Genomic DNA, 20,679 nt, shown 5'->3' with positions numbered 1-20,679 from the left:
GCTGACCCCAGTGAAACATGTGTGAACTTCAAAGGCGAATCAGGACCGTTTAATGCTGACGTTATTAATCACAGGCGATCTCACCCCTTCACTCTTCTTTAAGGGGGAAAGTACCACGGAAATGAAATTAAAACAACTGCGTTAAGGGTTGCACAGTAAAAATTACATAAAGCCCACAAATGCTGATGTTTTGATGTCAGCAGCCGTACCGACCTGCTTGCTTTGCACGTGGCGTTTTTTCACTCCTGTGTTTTTCTCTTGGTTAACTGTGTAGCTTAATATATGACTGTTTACGTTGTAAAATCTAAACCATAAAACATACAGGATGTTCGATGTGGCCATAAAACAAACAGGATGTGTAGTGTTGGTTTTGCAACTTTAAACGTTTGCTTTTCCTGACTTTGTCATTTTTTAACTGCGATTTTAACACTGCATTTTAACAGGGAAGATCCCCCCCCGCCCCTTTTCATAAACAGCCTGTCTGTCCTCCCTCAAAGCTTCTTAGTGACAGAGAGGGGACCGCGGTTTGCGTTTTGGGGTGATACCTGCAGTGGCCACGCTCCAGACGAGCCCTGCTCAGTCCCCTCGTGCCGGGCGCGCTGTCCTGCCTCGCACACAGCCCAGCCCACGCTGTCTCACGCTGCTGGGAAAATGCCTGGAATAACCTGTTTTAAGTCCCCAGGTCGCTGTGCGGTTCAGGCACTGACAACCTGAAGGGGATTTAGCCCCTTCTCAGACAGTTCCTCGTTAGGCTTCTAAATTAATCTGCTTTAGAGAAGCGGTACTCCACTTTTTGCGGTGCACATGGAGGAGACCTGGACTCTCTACCAGGCGACTGTGAATTTTCCTAGCAGCTCATCCTGCAAGCTGTTCTGTTGCATGGGTGGCCGACGTCCCTGGGACAGGCAGTGCCTGCGAGTGTCTGCCTGGCGCGGCACAGTCCTCCCAGCCCTGCCTGCGAAGGCATTACATGATGAATAACAACCGCTTCTCACTTCTAGGAATTTGTTCCCAGCGATTGCAAACGCTCTCTCAAAGCTCCCTAAGAAAAACAAGTCAGAAAACCCACAGGGTTTGTTTGCCTTCTCGTGCTCCAGCGAAGCCTGCCTGCCATTTCCTTTTGTCTTTGGTTTTCTCCAGACCTCAAAGCCACGCGGAGCGATGATTTCTGCAGGCTGCTGCTGGTGCTTTTTTTGGTGTGCAGGCAGCTGCCCAGCCAGAGCCGCGCCGGCTCGCCCTCCCTGGCACCCTCGGCCACTGCGGGCACCCGCAGGTGTCGCGGCACTGGGCTCCCTACCTGGCTCCCTCCATCCCGGCCTCCGGCTCCTCCCGGCGTCCCAAAATCCCGCAGAGGTCAGCCCTGCGTGTGAGCAATCCCCTCCAGCTCCTGCCGCGCTCCGACGCGCAGGCTCAGGCAGAAACCGCTTGTGGCGTGGGGGCAAGGAGGTGGGGGAGAGGCGCATGGTGAAATATCTTTGCGCTAAGTATTCCTTTTCTGGATTAACCCTTTTTTTTGTGGACTCTTATTTGAGGTTAAAAAACAAAGGAGCTCTTCCAGCTCCCCTGCCTGTTCCCCTACCAGTTAACATCGGGCGTGGGAAGCGGATCCTGGGGTCAGGCTGGAGCGTGCGTGGTGTTACGGGGGTCTCGCAAGAAGGACGGGGTGGATTTTATGGGCTCGCGGACGCAGCTGGAGCACGACAGGCTGCTGGGCTCCGTCCCCGTCCGCAGCCCCCCTGCGTGGCTGGGGGGGACGCAGGTCTGAAGGGCAAATATCACGACGTGGGGCGCAGCTCCTCTGAGCGTGGCTCCTGGGCACCTGGGATCTCACCTGAAAAATGAACGGGCAGAAATTTCGCATTATTTCAGTGGATTCGTTGATAAATGAATCCATGCCCTGATTCTGTGTGCTGTAGTACTTACCATCAGGGACAAGCAGCTCCACGGAGTTCATAAAGAGAAGCGTAGGTACATTTAGGGCTTAAAATAAGTAAGTTAAACAGCTTAATTAATAAGCCATGGAGCTGAAGCCCTTGCTGCAATCCAGGGAATTAGATTGAAGATTATTTACGGTGCTGGCGGGCAGGGATGCCTTACAGGCGGCGCTGGAAAGCCTTGCTTTCTGACACCCAGCCCATAAAACCCAGCCACCAGCCCTTCCTCTTCAGTCTCAAAACCTCACTCCTGCTTCTTCCACTGGCCAGTTATCTCTTGCGGTAAATTATTAGTTACAGTCAGAGGCACGGGAGGCAGTTTTCAATGCAGACACATAAAAATGTGCAGATTTTAAATAAGAAGAAATTAAGTGCAGAGCTCTGTAATCTGCCTGCAAACCCCTCTGGTTGCGCAGGTTTTGCGGCAGGTAAGCCTGTGCCCAGCTCCCGCGCCACGGCCTGAGAATGTGGGCTGTATATCTTCCTCTTGGGGGATTTTTCGACCATGAAAGGCTTCTTTCACACCAGGCTTAACAACTGAGAAATGCTCATGTTGGGAACGGATTAAGAAATCAGCAGCCGCTGTAATGTTTAGCTATGGTGAGGTCTGTCTGATCCTAAAGAAAGCATTGTAAGTATAGAGTAAAATCTTAATTTATGTATTTTCAAATCTTTACACGCAGAGATAGTCAGCCTGATAGAGCCTCTGATTTACGTGGGGCTGGTGAGTGACAAAGTTAGTGATTCTGGCAGAGCTGATGCTTTGCTCTCTAACGCCACGTGAATAGTGGGCAGTTGCACGTACTCTGTGTTCGGAGATAAAGATACTCTCTAAGTGCCAGCGAGCCGCACAAGGGTGGCACATCCCTTACCCATTCCCAGTGCATTCTGCCTGGGAAGCACCGAGATGTGTTCTCCAGGTGAAAAATGGGAATGACTCCTTCATCATGAACCAGGTTATATCATTACCAGTGTGAACAGATCGGCTGGCTAATAGCAGCCCTAGGTGATGCACAAAAATAACCTCTCCGTTGGAAGGGATAACATAATACCCGCATTTCTTTCAGCAGGTTAGTTCAGGGCACGTGGGGAAATATTGAGTGAGTCCTGACGTAGTGATAAATGCTCATGAATGGAATTCCACTTTCTTCAGAGGTTTAAAGTATGTAAACAGCGGGGTGGAGGGGGCCCATGAGACGGTCCGTATGGCCGGTGAGCTGCGGGGCGGCGCGGGCAGCTCCTGCTCCCGGCCCCAGCAAGTGAAGGATGCTCAGGGCGGGTGTGAAGCTGCCGAAGGGGCACGGGGGCTTTGCTGAGGGGCTTCGGCTCGGACCAGCAGTGAGGTGGTTCTCCTGTGCAACTCGTTTCGGTTAATCAGGCTTTTTTGTTATTTCGCTCTTTGGGCTTTTAAGCTGCTGAGACTGGCAGCTCTTTGAAGCAAAAATCATCTCTTTTCTTGTCCGCTCGCAGTGCTGAGCACGAGTGCCTGGGCACGGTGATGACACAGACAGCCGTCCTAACCCCACGGCACACTCAGGCCCTCAGCCCTGGCTCCCTGAAACCCCTGTGAGTGCTGCCCCGGGCTTGAGCAGCGGGCAGGGCTGGCGAGGGTGCCGGGAAGGGTCCTGCTCCCACGGGATTGCGGCGGCCACGGGGGCTGCCTGCCCCACAGCGCCCGCAGCACCGGGCAGTGTGCCGTGCCCGGCGGCCAACAGCCTCCTGGCGCAGCTAGCCCTCCTGCTAATGGTACATAATAATGCACGTAAAGGTACTTAACGTACCTTAAGGGGCAGTGAGGATGAGCAGCAGGGCTAGAAACCGTCCAGCAAGGGTTAAGTGCTGCAAAGAAGCAGAGGCTGTTAATTAGGGCAGACTTTAATTTGGTTTTACACTCTTGTAGATGGTAGACAGGGCAGACATGAGGATGCCTTTCAGGCATCGGCGAGAGGACTGGCCATGAAGGGTGCCAGCTTTTGGTGCGGCATCGGGGAGGGCTGCGGGTTGGTGGCTCCTGAGCCGTCTCCAGAGACGTGCTGGTAGCGTAGGAGCCCAGCTTTGCTTGGATCTTTCTCAGAGGACCTCTTGAATGGGTTTTTCAGTATCCAGAGGAGTTAACAACGAGCTGGACAGCAGCTCCGAGGAAAGCCCGTCTCACCAGATGCAATATATCTGGAAGAAAACCCTATCTTACTCTCAGCCCCCCTCTTCCCCTGATTTTAGGCAGGCTGTGAACACACAGAGCCACGTAAGGCCAGTGCTGGTAGGCATGGAGTAACGCTGGAAAACAGCAGAGGAGCAAGCACATCACATCAGGGGGTTCTGCTTTTGTTGCTGTTAATGACTCCCCTGAAATTAAACCTCTGCCAGAGGAGTCAGCCTTTCTCATGGGCTTCTGCAGCCAGGTCAGCTTGGAAAGGGCGACAGCATCGCATCAGTATTTCTGGCAGGCTTCAGCTGGGACCAGATCAATTGGAAATTATTTTCTATTTTACAGAATATATAAAGATATTCCTGCATTAAAAAAAAAAAAAAAGACAAGTAATAAATTAAGATTAGAAGTGCAGATTGTGACAAATAACAGTAGAGATTTAATCTTACCCCCCCAGCACAGTATTGCTGAGCTTGGTTATGTTATGTACCCTGTTCCTACCTTGCTCCTTGGCTGCTGATGGAGCATTTAATTGCCATAATGGACTTTATCTGCTTTTAAAGTGTGGGGTTATTTTAGTTCCTGAGATGCAGCCTACTGAGGTTTAAAGCTACAGGGCATTATAGATGGTCTGTCACTTGTGATAGCATTTTAAGTGATATTCCTGGATTTCTTGACCCAAATCTGCTAATTACTGGCTTTACTCTTTAATGCTGACAAGTTTGTTATTTCTCTCCAGATTTATTATTTGCACACTTGGTTTTATTTGATTATCAATGAAAGACTTAATTTTTCCTCTAGTCTTGGGGTTTCCCTCTCATTTTTCTGTTAATTGAATTTTAGCGTTTTTCTGTCTTTGCTCATCAGGCGCACTCAGGCACTTTTAATTAGGTTAATGTCCTAGTGATCTTATGAAACCCTACATTTTATTTAGAATTTTTGTTATTTGTTTGCTTTATGACTTGTGGCCAAGCAGTTTCCTCGCTGCGTGCCGGTATGAGGTTTATGGGCCGCCTCGGCAGCAGCCTCCCCGCAGCCCTGGGTTGCCTGCGGCCCAAGGCATGGGGCCGCGGCAGCTCCCAGGCAAAGTCCTGGCTGGTGGGAAGAGACGCGGCCTCGCTGGCTGCACCCCGCTTGTCCGCACTCGGAGCAGTGCTGTAGTATCTCTGTAGCAAGAGAGCACTTTCACATCCTTATTCTCAGCTAAAAATTTCTTTTTATATATATATATAAGAATATATATATAAAAATATATATATTTCTATATATTATATATATATATTTTATATTTCTTATATATATACATACAAAATCTTTTATATATTTATATATGGTTTCTTTTATATATATAAATATATGATTTCTTACCATATCAAATATATGAGAATTTCATATATATATAGGTCTCCCATTACTAAACTAGCTTTTTTCTCAGTCCATTTAAAACTTGAAAAAAACCCTTTTGTCCAGCCCTAAATTTGAAATCAATTTATTTGGAGAATGACTAAGTCTTCTGCTGAAAGAATATCCATGCAAAGGTTATTTTCTTTCTTTTTTAACAATCCATTTTAGGAAATGTCTTACAGCTGATCTGAGAAATTGTGGTGCCCAGATAAATTATAAAGCCTGATGTGAAGTTTTACATTGTCTGCTTTGTTTCTGCAAAAAAGAAAAAAAAAAAGGAGGGGAGCTGTGTGCCGCCGGGGCTGGCATGTGTTTCGCAGGGATGAATAGATGCGAGTGTGCAATTTAAATAGCTGGGTAAGGAGCGCCCAGTGGAGTTCTTGCTTGAAAAGAAGATTTACATCTCTTGTGTTAAATCTTTTTGTTGTTACATTAGTGGTTTATGTGAGTCAAATGCAGTGGATTTTAGTGAAGTTTAACTAGAATCAGATCCTGAAATCATCTTCCAGTCTTGGGTGGGGAGCTGGCCTGGAGAAGGGCAAGTGAAGATGTCACCGCTTGCCAAAGACCTTTTGCATCCGCGGGTGAGGGGAGGCCCCGCAGCGGGGGGGGCGCAGGGGGTGCTGCGGTGCGCACGCCGGTGGGTGTCGCGGGATCACGCACCTGGGGTCCGCCCCGGCCTCTCCATTCAGAAATGAACGCTCCCGAGCTAGGGTGGAGGTGGACTTCTCCTCCCCACCAAAGCTGTAGCGCAAGGCCAGGAAACACTACCACGAATTTCAGCTGACATTAGATGAAAAAGGACCGAGGGAAAGAAAAAAAAGAAAAAAATCCCAGCTTTGGCCCTCTCATAAGGAACAATTTGTCTGAGCTCATGTTGAATCTTTTCCCAGGATTTTCCAGCCTTACTTTTTTTCCCCATTGTGCGGATTGCCAGGACAAACGTGTGGGTTTGGGAGGCTCCTCCTCCGGCAGCCCGACGGCGAGCAGCCCGGCCGTTCGGGGCTGGGGCCGGCTGCTGTACCCGTCGGCGGGGAACTGCTGCACAGCCCTGCCCCGGGCGGCTCTGCGGGCGGCCTGGCTTGCAGCAGAGCAAGGTGAACAGCTTCCTGGAGGTGACTGAAAATAAATCGGATGAGGTTTAGGTCATTGTAGAGCTAGCTTTGTAGCTGCTGTAGAGGTTGTCTGAATCTAGTGTTTTCTTCGGTTGAATTCCATGATCTTAAGGGTATTTTCCAACCTAAATGAGTCTGTGATTTTTTAACTGCTTGCTTTGGGGTGATGCATCTCTGCAAGCTCCCGAGGTGGATGCAGCGAGGGCAGCTGTCCCGGGATGATGGCACTGCGCTCCCATCATCGGTCCCTGGAGACGTCCCGTTCATCCCGGGCAGCGCAGCTGGGGCGACTCCTCTACGATGCTGTGTGCCATCTCTGAGCTATTGACTCGTAAGGAAAAGTTAGGTTTGGGATGGCTTATACCATCAAATGCTCTAAATATTAATCGAGATGAACTGCAGCAGCGGTTGCAATTGTGGAGGAGCCTCGTTGATTAACACGGTGTTTTTTCCATGCGGGAGACTGAATCGTCAGGTTTTTGTTCTGGTCCTTCGCGCCCCAGCTCAATGTCCTGGTGTGGGACAAGGGCCAGCCTCAGCTCAAAGGCTTTTTCACTTTAAAAAGAATAGAAGGAAGGAAGAAAGAAGCAGAAAATACATTAAAATGAGAGATTTTATATTAGTTATGTGATCCCCTGGGAGCAACCATAAAATTATGTGGCTTTTTCGTAGCCATTTACTATTCAATATAAAAAGGGTAGTTGCCATAGCAACCACTGCATCATATGACATTTGATACCTTGGCAAAACAGGGAGCGCTCTTAAATCAACTCCCCAAATTTCATATGAAAGTAAATACATTTTACTGGTGATTTTAAGGCACGTTTGCCTTGCGACAAGTAATGCAGTACCATTGCCCCGCAAAGCTTCGGGGCCCGATCCTGCAAACTGGCGAATGTCTTCAAGCCCTGAAGCCGACATTACTCAGCAGTGTGCAAGATTAGATGCTAAAGGAGTATGTTTTCCTAAGTAAAATTAAATGGAAGGAGCAAATGACACCATTTTTTTGACATTTGTTGCTGACCAGGGAATGCCAAAAAAATAAAGAAGTTGAGCTCTATTACAGCTTCAGTTCCAGCTGCCAACTGTGTGATCAGCACAAAGGAGGGAGACGGGGGGCAGCGGGGGGGGGGGGGAAGATGTTTGTGTAAGCTCACATTGACTTTGGAGTTCGTCGCTCTCGCAATCTGGTCCGCACGTGCGATGTCGAGGGGGTAGAAGTGACATCACCCGCGCGATCCGCTTCGGCTCCTATCTGGCCAGCAATAACGGAGTTGCGCGGCGGCGCGGGGGGGTGCGCGGGCGGGGGGGGCGTCCCTGCGAGCCTCAGGCTGTGCTCCGTGGTGACCGCCTTGCAAGGCGAGAGATGGCAAATGTTTCTCAAATACCAGAGGAGCTGTCTGGGTCTCGCCCGGCGCAGCCCGAGGAGGGTCCCCGCCGTCGCGTCCCCGCAGCCGTGCAGGTGGTTCGTTACAGCCTTTTGGTGCATCCACACTGATGCTCCTAAAGAAGGTTGCCGTCACCCACATGGGTATTTTTTAGTGGCCGTTTTGTTTCTTGAAAACCTGTATTTTCCAGGCAGAGTGCTTGGGTGGCGGTGGTGGGAGATGGCATCCCCGCGGGGGCCCGTGTTGGGACGTCGAGCCGATTTGGGGTTGTCTGTCTAATTTGCGGATTCTGGTTGGGATAGATGTTTGGTTTACCTTTTGTTGTTGTTGGTTTGTTTTTTTTTTAATACAGGAAAAAATTGTATTTATTAGACTCCTAAATATGCCACCATTTCGTGTAAGCTGAGCTGTTTCTTTCATGGGCAAATAGAAAAGATCACCAAGCTGCAGAGAGAGGCTTTCAGTTACTAAGCCAGTGTGCCTCAGTGCTGCTCAAGAAACGCTGTTTTCCACTTTCCCGTACTAATTTTTTATCCTTGTCCTTTATCACGTTAAAATTCCCCTCTAACCAATACACCAGTAACTATTTTCAGTGGCAAGACAAGGCAAACACCGTTTCTTTTTTAGTAGTTAACCTATTTCAAACTATCTGCATTTTGTACCGAAAACAATTTAAAAATGTATGTGACAGTGTCTGACACTGACTTAATCTCCCCGTGCCCTCGCAATGAAAAAGATAAGTGCAGGAAAATATGAAGTTGTTGTTTTAGCATCATTTTGGAGGCTGGGAGCTCCTACATCACCTTCTGTCCTGCTCAGCGCTGCTGCTGAAGCCCTGCCTGCCCAGCACCGACCAGCGGCAGCCGTGCTCTGTCCCGTCAATTAAAATACTTCTCATTTTTGACACAATTCTTTAAGTTAATCTTTCCACTGATGTTCGTCATCGGAGTGGAATTTACATTTGTTTTGTGTATTTTTAGCCAGTGACCAGTTTTCCACAGCAGCCTTGAAAACTATTTAGCCTGAATTGTTGGCATTTCACTTTGCACAGGCACAGTGTTTTGCAGCTAAGGGTTGGGAGGCTTTTTTGAATGATTTGTAGGGTTTTGGAATGCACAAGGCTTACCCCAAGCCCAAGTCAGGAGGATGCATGTGCAGACAGCCTCTGTACACGAGTTCTTGTTTTCAAGCCTGTGAAAGGTGGGTTGTGCGTCTGCGGAGAGCGGTCGCTGCCCTCCGAAAAAGAAGTGAGAAATCACCCAGGCGGCAGGCACAGGGAGGCCATCCGAAACAGCACCACGATTTCTTGTTTTCATCCCCAATCTGATGTGCTGACTGCTCTGCCAAAGAGCTGAAGGGATTTTTCTTCATCATATGAGAACGGCGTATTTTTGTGGGGCATTGCTTTGCTGGAAGCTGTTCCCCATCCGCGTCCGTGGACGCTGACTCGATGAAGTTAACCTCAGGGCTCCGTGGTTCTCACATCTATTAATCATGTTTTGTGCTCCGTGTTCGGCTTTGATCTGGCACATCTGAAGGGCGTCTCCTTTCACGGTCCCTGCACTCAAAGAAATTGGGCACTTTCCACTGGGTACTGACACTGAGACACATGGGAAAATATTCACTTCGGTGCAAGGGACAGAAATGCCCAACCTTGTAAAAGCAGTGGGCTGAATTAAGCCATTTAGGGTATTCCCCCCGAAAAACCATCCCGCAGATAACCAAGCAGTTCACAATGAACCTCCAGGCAGGTTTGCAGCCACAACTGTAACCTTGAGCATCTGTCAAAAATCCTTTCCTGAATGTGTCTATCAGGCTCCAAAAAGTAATGTCTTGTTCATTTTGGAAATTGTTTGAACGCCTTGGGTTTAAGGAGGTTATAAAAAAAAAAAAAAAGAAAAAGATTTTTTAAGGGGGTCATTATAGGCCAGTGGATACTGCTTTGGAGGGGGAACACAGCCTATTCATCCAGAGTGTATCGAAACTTGGGCTCCTGATTTTCCCTTTGGAAATCTCAGTTTAAGATTCTGTTCTTCGTCCTGCTGTTGACTGGCTCTGACGCTGGGAACAAGTCACCCGTCCTTGCTAGACCTGGGCAGGCAGGGATAGGCAGTGAGCAGAGCTTAGCACGCCCCAGCTTCTGCTCCAGACAACCATTATTTGTCAGCTTGGCTCAACTCTTAATTATTGAAAATTAAAATGCCCTTTCTTATGAAAGTCTCGGCCCTCTGGCGTTCTTCATCTTGGCTTTGTTTTACGAGTGGCTGATACATGAAAGCAGAGAAAAGGCTCCAAACCCAAACCTGAGCCGACCCTCTCAGATCTACACCCTGCACATCAGCAGCCGCAAAGTGGTTAAGAGACTTGATGCAAAGCTGATAAAATGCCAAAAATTCCTCATTCTCTCTCTTGGGGAGCAGGGAGGGTTGTCTGGAAAATGTCAACAATAAAAATTGCATTTAAGTGGTATATAATGCAGCCAGCTACTGTGGGCAGAGTTACGTGCAGCCAGACGAAGGGCTTTAAAGAGCGCAAGCTCCCTGCGCTACCTGCCGTCCCGGCTGGAGCGCGCGGGGCAGCGCGCTCGCCTCGGCAGGGACGGGCACGAAACAGAGAGGGTTCCTGACCACAAACACCGATCGTGGAGCAAATACCTTCTGTTTCTTGATAATTCTTATTTTAAATTGGCTAAATCCACAATTAGTGTAAACCGATGCTGCTGTGCTGCGTTGTGTACATCCGTCTGTTTGTCTGTCCATCCATCCATCCACCCACCCATCCACCTATCTGCCCATTTATGTAGCACCAGTTGAAGACACCACCCATTGCGGTCTTCCCTACGTGGCCCTTTGCCCGTGTCTCTGTCGGGGCTGGACGTGACCCTGTTAGCTGCTTTGGGCACCCCAGTGGGCAGGGCTGTAAGCCTGGCTGTCAATTAGCCAATTTGGGAGAGGGAAGAAGAGATTGAAAAGGGTTACGCCAAGAAAACACGAAGAAAGCAATATTGCTTTGCCCAGTAAAAGGAATAAAAATGGTTTCTTAAAACCATTCCATTACTTTAAAGAAATTCCATTGCTTAAAACTATTTTCTTCTGTAGCATCTGAGCCCATCCCTTCTTTGCGGAAGAGCGATGCTGCGGGGCCAGGCTGGGACGGGCGGCACGGCCGGGGGTCGGGCAGCCGCTCCCCGCTTGGGCAGCCCCGCTCGGCCCCTGACGCTCGGGCAGAGGAGCCCTGCGCTGGCCCGAGCCCGGGCTGCGCTCTCCCCGCTGGACCCGGGCGCTCCCTCGCCTCCCCTGGCCCCCGCCATAAACCAGCGCTTGGCCGGCTCCTGCCCCCCGCTCGCAGAGACTGGCGAAGAGGGCAGGAGCGGCGGGGCGGCTGCGAGAGGTGCCTGTGACCCAGCCACCCGCGCCACAAAGAGGAGGAAAAAAAAATCTCCTCTTTTGTAGTTTTCTTTTACCAGCAGATAAAAGAAAAATAGCTAGCTTTTTTTTTTTCCCTGTGGTTTCTGTGATTTTTTTTTTTTTTGCCTCTGCTAAACTCTGTATTTTTCAGCTCAGTAAAGTATTTATTAGGAATCTTTATGGACCAATCTGCTGGTGAATTACATATATTGTACAGCTTCAGCATGAGCTGGGAAAAAAATTTATGACTTTTTTTCCACCCAGACTGACTCTATCCAATAGCAATAAGAAAATGAGGGTTTACCAGGAAAGCTTTAAGTTCAGTTCTGCTTGCCAGAGCAGCAGATACCTTTTCTGTCTTGGTTCATGTGCATTTATGTAATGTAATTTTCCCCTCTAATTTGAAAGCAAAGCTAAAGCTGAGCGCTAGTGGGCTTTTGTGTCCCGCTAGTAAAGTCTGTCGAATAGCTATGACTTGTCTTTTTTTTTTTTTTCCCAATTGGATTTCTCACTTTAGCATCAATTGTTTTTCAGATCATTCTTAATTCAATGCATAAATACCAACCACGACTGCATATTGTGAAGGCGGATGAGAACAACGCTTTCGGGTCGAAGAACACAGCCTTCTGCACCCACGTATTTCCGGAGACGTCCTTTATATCGGTGACCTCCTACCAGAATCACAAGGTAGGCTGCTTTTCTGGCTAAAGGTGCTTCATTTCTGTTTGCGGGCTTTTGCAGCTGGCAGCCCTCTGCTGCCGGCGGCTGCGAAATGAGCTTCCAGATTGCAGCGGCGCAGCGATGTCGCTGCGGTGCCGCGCTTTGATGAGCAGGATCTGTTTGCTCGGAGGGAGGGGAGAGCCTGTTGTGCCGCTATTGTGCAGCAGAAAATGCCTGCTTTAAAAGACAAGTTTCCATCCCAGCATTAAGCAAGAGTGACGAGCCAGAGGATGCAGCTAAGGAGCAGCATGAACGTCGCTGGGTAACAATATCTTGGCAAACCTTGCGAGTCCAGACACTAATGAATCGGCGTGCTCATAAACGCTACGGTGTCATTCAAAACAGCAAGCAAATCTAATAATGACTAGTAAAGCTTGCTCATAAATCTACAGTGAAAAGTAATTATAGTATGTGTATTTAGTGAGACATACGAGGAATGTAGCCATAAAAACGCAGCTAAGAGCCTGCTCTGTGGTTAGCACGTGAAGGCAGGAGGGGGTTTGGGTTTGTTGGGGGGTATAAAGTACCAAGGGCTTGGTTCTGCGCTTTGGGTGTGCGTCGCAGATACCCGTGTATCGTAGGGCTTGGCTTCTCTTCTGTTTTGAGCGTGTTGGTGGTGGCGGCAGCGGGTAGCGTTCCGTCGGAGGATTTTACCAAGCCGGGTTACTAGCAGGGGGGACAGCAGTGTGACAGTTAATTGTCACCTCCCCATGACAGCGGGTGCACGGTCACCAGGGCAGGGAGAGGAGAGGGTGCCAGGCAGGGGATGGCAAGGCTCCGTTTTCAATCCTGCTGCCCATTTGCCTGCCTTTGCACAAGCTCCTGCTCCCCTGCAGTTTTCCTAACGGCAAAGTCCGGCTGCGGGGTTGTATGAGGATTAATTGGAGTTTTTAAAGTACGTCAGGATTCATAACTAAAGGTGCAGAGTGAGGTAGCACCGCTGGAGCCCTCCTGTCACCCCAAATGTGAAATCTGCCATTTGTTACTGCATCAGCTCCTTTTCTACACATTCGTAGGAAAATACTACAGGAACAGGAACATATGTGAAATTCTTCCTCCCCAATAATCTGACCAGACCTTTTCCTCCCAAGCAGGATGCCTGTATGCCCTTTGATGCTTGAAGCATAGAGTCCTTGCAAGATTTTGCAATTAGTGAGCCAGTTAAAAGACTCAGAGCAGAAACATGGATGTGTGTGTTATGGTAAGACAGGGGGAAAAAAAAAAAGTCCCTATTTGGATGCTGAAGTGAATCCTGTATGAAAAGTTGTAGCTGTTGGTGTAAAATGACCAGTTGCCTAAACATGGTTAACCAAAAAGGCTCGAAAGAGCTTATTTAATACTTACTTAAAATGTTTCATGTGTCAATAGTGCCTTTCATCCCTAAGGTTCCTAAAGTGCTTCATAAACTTAATACTTCCACTGTCATTGCCATACAACCGCTGCGGGGGGAGGCTGGTGGCTGGGCGGCAGCACGGAGAGGACCTGACAGATGTAGGGAAGACGCCCCAGACGAGCACTAATTCTTTTGTGAAGATGCTGCGAGGAGCCACCCCGCTGCTGCCCAGCTCTTGCTCTGTGAGCTGCAGGCTGGGGGGCTGGATGCCGGCCGGCGCCGGGAGCACGGCGGTCTGCGGCAGAGGAGCGGGAGGCAGAAGGTCTCGCCACGACCTCTCCACAAAATCACAACCTCGGAGAAATACCTGAATAGTTTTACTTATTCTCTTAGGCATTAACAATTAAAAACCTGGTCTGGGCATCTTTTAGAAAAAACAAACCACTGAATTACTTTTAGCCCAGAAATAGGCTGCTAGCAAGAAGTGTCCTTGCAAATAGTTGTCTTTCTAAAAAAAAAATGAGAGTCTTGGTTACAGAGCTGCCTGTGGGGCTCCCAGAGATGGAAAGCTGATGATAGAGGCTACCCCTAAGTACAGCTCAGTGAGGACGGTGTAGGTGTTTACCCAAAACTCCTCCTGGGCTGGGTGAAGCCAGGGGAAGGTGACAAGGACGGACTGAAGCCCTGATTCTGCTCATGTCAGAGGAAAACCACAGTCACTACATAACAAAATTAAATGAAGACGTACAAACCTGATGTTGGGCTGGAGCCACTGTGGGCTGCGGGAACAGAGGGAAGCTCAAGCCCTCGAGGCCGGTTAAATTCACGTCACCGCCTTCCTTCTCCATCACAGGCACCGGCCAGCTGTTTTTGCAGGAGTTTTTTGGTGAGGGAGGCTTTTCAGCATTGCTAAAAGGGTAGATGTTAATTATAGCAACACTCTTGTAAAATCATCCGAACGCAGACCTTGCTTGTTATCCTCACCGCTAAAATCGGATGCAGGCTGGTGCAAGCCCACGGCCGGCTAGCAGCGGGGAGCAGGGCTGCGCTGCCTCGGACAGCGAGGGGACCCGGGGACAGCGGCATGGTCTGCAGGGAGATACGCGTCCTCACCTCCCCACCGGTGTCCTGGTCTTTTCAGTGACAATCGGATGCCCAAGGAGATGATCCTACCCACTGGTGTCCCTTAGTAGGGAATGACATGAATAAGACCTCTTTCTGACCACTTCTGTCCGTGATATGTTAGACCTGTCCATAACCTTACTGACAAGGAGCCTCAGGCGTATGTTTGTGCACAGACGCACGTACAGCTCTTTGGGAGGTGGACAAGGGATATTTGTAGGAGCTCCTGTGTCCCTACAAATGTTCTGGTGCTGTCCTGAAACCCTCTCAGATGATCTCGTTCGCTACCTGTTTGTCTTTTCACAAAATCCTTTGTTAAAGAGGTGGTTTATTTTCATTTTTCACTGGACAACCAGGTACCTCTTCCCAGCATTCCTGACTGTTGTATGGCTTTGGTTTGTACCTGCCTTATAAAGGGAAGGGATCGGGTGGCAGGATTGGCAAGGGAAAGCTACATTTACTGGGGCTGTAAGACAGATGAACTAGTGAATATTTTCAAAGGAAATGTCACCCATAATTTTTTTAACAGAATTTTTGTGAAATGGCAAGCTTTCACAGCTCACTTACAAAAGCTGAGCTCCATCAAAATTAAGTCTAGTCTAAGTTAATTTGAAGGCATTTTGACCCTTTTAATACACTGCAGCTCCTGGGGGAAAGGCAGTTCTTGCAAAAGGCAGCAACTTTCCCTTCCCCAAAGACAGTTCATTACTGGAGCTATGAGTCTTTTCATGGAAGAAAAATGACTGAATGAAGAATGTAAAGATATATAAAATTGTTATGGAAATGAGGGAGAGCTATGCCATAAGGAATAGGGGTCTCTAACATGGAGACAATGGAAATCTTTTAAATCAGACAAATATATTCTCACTAACAAGAGCACAGAATAAGAACACAAGACCCAGACTTAAGGAAATTTGCATTCCTGTCCTCGTTCATAATCAGCAATTTTGTCAGCTTTAAAAGCTGCTTCTGCAAGATCTAGCGCCGAACTTCACAGCTCGGTTTCCCTCTCAGCGCTGAATGCAGAAACGCCGTCTCTGCCACCGCGTCTTTAGGTGGCTGAAACTCTCACGGACCCCGCATTTTGCGGGGTGTTGTGTAGGACAGGGCAGCCTCCGACTTGCTGCTGCACCTCCTGCTCTGATCTATTTTCAAACACTTCATGCTCGGTTTCATTCTTTTAAAGATAACCCAGCTGAAAATTGAAAACAACCCCTTTGCCAAGGGATTCAGGGGGAGCGACGACAGCGACCTGCGCGTGGCACGACTGCAAAGGTACGGCCGAGCGGCGCGGGGAGGGACGGCGGCGAGGAGGCGCTCGGTGGGGCGGCGGCGGGGTCAGGGAGCTGCTGCAGCGTGCACGCCTGTGCACGTCTGCGTGCACGGGTGCGCTGAACCCAGGCAGCCTCTGTGGGCAGGCGGTGTCCGACACACAGCCAGCCGTGCAGAAATACAGCCCTACAGCTGGGCTTTAATCCTCATTCTGCTACTAATGTGCTGCACCTCTTTGGAGAAGAAGTTGTTAAAGGGTGCCTGCGCCGCGGGGGCATCACATTTTCTTGTGCTTGAGCGCATTAGGGCTTTTAATGCCATTTATACCCCTGAAAAGTTCTTCCTGTAATTCAGTGACACACTCTGTGTTGTCGTAATACTTGCCCACGCCCAGCGATGAGTTCATCGTATTTGGCAAAGGGTGTTGAAGCCATTGGATGGAGATGCTCTAGGGAACCCAAACTAATATTTCATCTTTCTTTTAATGCTGGTTGCTGTCTAATCGGTAATAATTTTTCTCACCTCCTTTAGCAAAGAATATCCAGTAATTTCCAAAAGCATCATGAGGCAGAGGTTGGTGTCCAGTCATGGCCAGCTTTCAACAAAGCCAGATGTTAACCCACTTCACGGGAATCACCAGACCCTTCAACATTATCAGTATGAGAACGGTGCTCACATGCAATTTGCAGCTTCAGATACTCAAGATCTGCCACTCAACACCTTCACAGCGCAGAGAGATTCAGGGCTCTTCTATCATTGCCTAAAAAGAAGAGGTAACTTGAGTTTACAGCTAGAAAAACACTATGGCAAAAAAAACCTACGAGCATGAGCACTGAGAAACTTATCACATAATTCCAGTTCGTTTTGGATCGGTCTCTTAGGCCTTGATTTTCAAAGATACTGATGTGATCAAAGTGTCTTGGAGGGTCAGGGCCCAGGAGGTGGGTTTTTGGCAGTTATCAGTGGTTTTGTCCCATAGAAGGCGAATTCAGACTCCCAAGTCAGAGCAGAAAAAAATAATCGGAACACAAAATTCAAATAGCATGAAGCTACACTGGAAAACTGTCCATTGTTAGAATCAGCTGAATTAATCATTGTTTGGAGGAGGCCTTATCGATCCTGAGATGTTCTGACGCTGCCATTAGCATTAATGAACTTATACACATTCAGCGCTTTTCCAGGACGAAGCCATTAGCAGCTCTCTCGCTGTCTGCAGATTAACGGGACTGTGGTAGCTCTGTGTAAGCGTCCCTTTCTTCTTACCCACTAGTTCTCAAGTTTAACTGAGCTGTAACTACATTCTCTTCTTTTTAGTCCAGCATCGGATGAGATCATGGCGTGTTTTAAGTTAAACAGAAAAATTTTGCACAGAAAAAAATCCTTCTATTAGCATGTCTCATTGGCCACTAATTTATTTAAGCTGTGAGAATCGTCTGATCATGGGCAAATGAAGAATCTAACAGCACCAGTAATAAGGACTGCAAGGCAAATGTGTAATTTTAGCAGATGTTTAATCTGCAGATGAATTCGCTAATTCATCCAGAGAATATTCCTAACAACTAACAGAAAGCCGCCGGTAAACACAGCCACGGTCATCGTCATCTGTAGGAGAGGGGCTACAGCTTCTCAGCGTAAAGCTGAGGGGAAGGACTGATGACTGGGAAAGGGCTGCTTTATCTGGAAATATTTCTGCAGCTTTTGACATGAATATCTGGGAAATGTATAGTCATTTTTGTAATGACAGGAAGGCAGGCTGCGATAAGACCCTTTAAGAGACTTCTTGAATTTGTCAGGAGTAACACAGCGAGAGTGCCAGGGACCTCTGTTATCTGGATGAACGTGAAGTAATCTCTGATGTGAGAATAGTAGCCCCAGTCGCTCACTCAACCTGATAAATGTCACCAGAACGCTTTGAGGCTGAGGGGATTAGCCTGACATTTGCAACACAATGTCTTTTTGATGTTGTACATTGTCTTCCCAAACTAAAATGGTTTAACTGGATTAATCTGAAAAAGAGCTCCAGTTGTTTAGCAAAATAATCACAGATTGCATGCGTGGCTTCTAAGGGGACTCCGTGAAACCACCCCAGGCTCTTAGCAGATTGCTGTTAAATGCCGTCACTCTGGGAGCTGCTCCTGAACATGAATTTGTTTTGTTTGCAGAAAGTGCTCGGCACCTGGACCTGCCCTGCAAACGCTCCTACCTGGAAGCCTCCTCTTCTGTGGGAGACGATCACTATTTCCGTTCCCCGCCGCCGTATGATCAGCAGATGTTAAGCCCTTCCTATTGCAGCGAGGTGACTCCGAGGGAAGCGTGCATGTACTCTAGTTCTGGGGCTGAAATTGCTGGTGTCTCAACGGTTGATGACTTGCCACCTCCACCTCCCCCCTTGAGCTGCAATATGTGGACTTCTGTCGCACCTTACACCAGCTACAGTGTTCAGACAATGGAAACTGTCCCTTACCAGCCTTTCCCTGCTCATTTTACTGCCACCACCATGATGCCGCGGCTCCCGTCCATCACGGGTCAAGGCTCGCAGCCACCAGGTAACAGCCACTTCAGTGTCTACAACCAGCTGTCCCAGTCTCAGGTTCGGGAGCGTGTTCCTTCTTCATCTTTCCCGAGGGAAAGGGTGCACCCGTCTGTGTGCGAGAGAAAACCCCCCTCTCCGCACCTAAACACGGCGAACGAATTCCTGTACTCACAAAGCTTTTCCTTGTCGAGGGAGTCGTCGCTGCAGTATCATTCAGGGATGGGGACTGTGGAGAACTGGACTGACGGATGACTCTGACGGCCAAGCGATGCCACAGCCAACGTTACTGCTCCAGGACAGTGTTCAATCAGTGTCGATACCTGTGGGTAACTTGCACTTCGGTGAGACAAATGTGCATTTCCAGAGGGATTTGTGTGGGTGAAGAGCTTGTATCTTCAGACACACAATGACATCTCCTGTCTCGGTGGGCTGGATTCATCAGTCTCATACTGACTCTCAAATAAATTAATTCTCACATCTTCATTACTGATCCAGTAGAAACCATCCTCATGACTAACAAGTGAAGTAGCTAGTCATTTTCTTTTGCTTGTAATATTAAACATCCATGAGCAAATTTTGGCTATTTGGGAAAAAGATGAGCTTCACTTTTATGGTACTTGGTTCGTGAAGTCCCAGCATCCCAAAACTCAAAGGAAAAAGTGATCTGTTCGGTTGCGTAGTTCAAGGACTGCTGTAGCAGCTCTTCTTTAGCTCTTTTTATCTGTAGAAATTCCTTCTTCCTCTGGAAGTGACGGAGCCGTAGGAGCGCAGGGGCCGGCGGGGAGGCTTGGCGGTGGGGTCAGGGAGCTGCGGTGCCACTCCGGTACCTCCCCGGCGCAGCGCAGGGTTCGTGCCATGGCGCGGAGAGGAGAAGGCACCGATGCACAAATGTCTCTTCTTCCCCCCACGACACCATCATTCGTGGCTGTGGGAAACTAAGAAGTGAAGCGTTAAGCCCGAGGCCAAACAGCAAATTAATTGCAGTGTTAGGAACAGACCCAGTGTCTTCAGACTCCCATCCGTTGATTGAATCACACTTGCTTATTGCAATATATTTATGAAGTTTAAGCTTAAAAGTCGCTAATACTTTCCAGAAACAATTTCTGTATTTGCTGGTCCTTGATTTCTTTCGTATTCAGCTGAAACGCGCCTTTAGTGCTATGTTTTTTTCTTTTGCAGCTAAGTCGGAAAGAATTGTTTTCAGCATAAAGGAGGCATAGAGGAATATTTTCTTAATTGTGGGGTGGGGTGGGAAGAGTTCCCATTACCTGTCAGGCTTTACAGTGTACAAATATTTGTAGAACAGGTAAAAATCTGTAACCAGTGTATACGTTGCTACTATTGTTTACTGTGGAAGTATCTGGAACTGACTCCTTCAGCGCTGGCTTTGCCTACCAGAGTGTCCCTACGAGGTAAGGAGGGCTCACTCAGCGACAGCCACGGCACGAAACGGCCTCGCGTGGGAAAGCAAGCCGCCCTCTTTCTGGAACGAAACTCCCGTTGCCTTCACCCAAAAAGCTCCGGAGCAGGGACGCGTCCTCCCCCGGTCTGCAGCGTGTCCATCCTGCTGAGCTCCCGGGGATGCTGTCCCAAGGGGCGGCAACACAGAGGTGATGCTGGGAGTTCGGTTCCACTGAAGAGCGCAATATTTGAGCTTTAGTCACGCACAGCGGGGGTTTTTTTTTTTTCCCCTCCCTGCTTCCCAAATGGGCAAAGGCAAAAAGCTGAAATACAGATTTGGAAGTCGGGAGGTACTTCTGCGTTTTGATGAATCCATTCCAATGAAGAGAGGCTGGTGGACGGGGGCGGCTGCTTGCAGTGGGACAGCCCTGAGGCCACTAAGGTGAAGGTCACGTTTTAACCAGGACAATCTTGTCCACCCATTCAGCAGACTACGTGTGTGACTGGTGTGGATTTTGTAATAAGATTTTGGAAATCACTACAATTTTTGCATGCTGAATAGCTATTTATATACATATATATTTTATATATATATATATAAAAATATATATATATATCACAAATGCAGGCCACGTGTCCAATTCAGCTTTGCTTTTTACGAATGAAATACTTAATAAAAATGAATGTTGCAAGGTTTTTTTGGAAAGACATCTATTTAAGATTTTTTAATTACACACCTTTGATGTAAAAACTAAGAATTGGTTAGATAAAAAACATATATACTACAGATAAATCTTTATTAGAAACCACATTAGATACAGGTGGTGTGGAATTTTTAAATGTTTGTTACATAGCATGGACATTTTATTTTACATATCAGAACATAAAGTCATTTTACTAC

General features: G+C 48.2%; 1 protein-coding gene across 1 annotated transcript in view; it reads left to right on the top strand.

Annotated features, from left to right (window-relative positions):
- TBX4 (T-box transcription factor 4) overlaps positions 1 to 18,629 on the top strand; it is a gene marked incomplete at both ends in the record, with an annotated part of 35,247 nt that extends 16,618 nt beyond the window's left edge. Inside the window, 4 exons of the mRNA XM_082328142.1 lie at positions 11,932 to 12,084; positions 15,759 to 15,847; positions 16,376 to 16,617; positions 18,007 to 18,629. Of these exons, the coding sequence (XP_082184268.1) occupies positions 11,932 to 12,084; positions 15,759 to 15,847; positions 16,376 to 16,617; positions 18,007 to 18,629 (1,107 nt within the window). The remainder of the gene's footprint in view (positions 1 to 11,931; positions 12,085 to 15,758; positions 15,848 to 16,375; positions 16,618 to 18,006) is intronic.
- Positions 18,630 to 20,679: the final 2,050 nt, after the last annotated feature.

The sequence above is a fragment of the Platalea leucorodia genome, assembly GCF_965183815.1.
Source record: "Platalea leucorodia genome assembly, chromosome: 16".
Lineage (NCBI taxonomy): Eukaryota > Metazoa > Chordata > Aves > Pelecaniformes > Threskiornithidae > Platalea > Platalea leucorodia.
The sequence above is the reverse complement of the archived record's forward strand: the minus strand, read 5'-3'. Positions and strand labels throughout refer to the sequence as shown.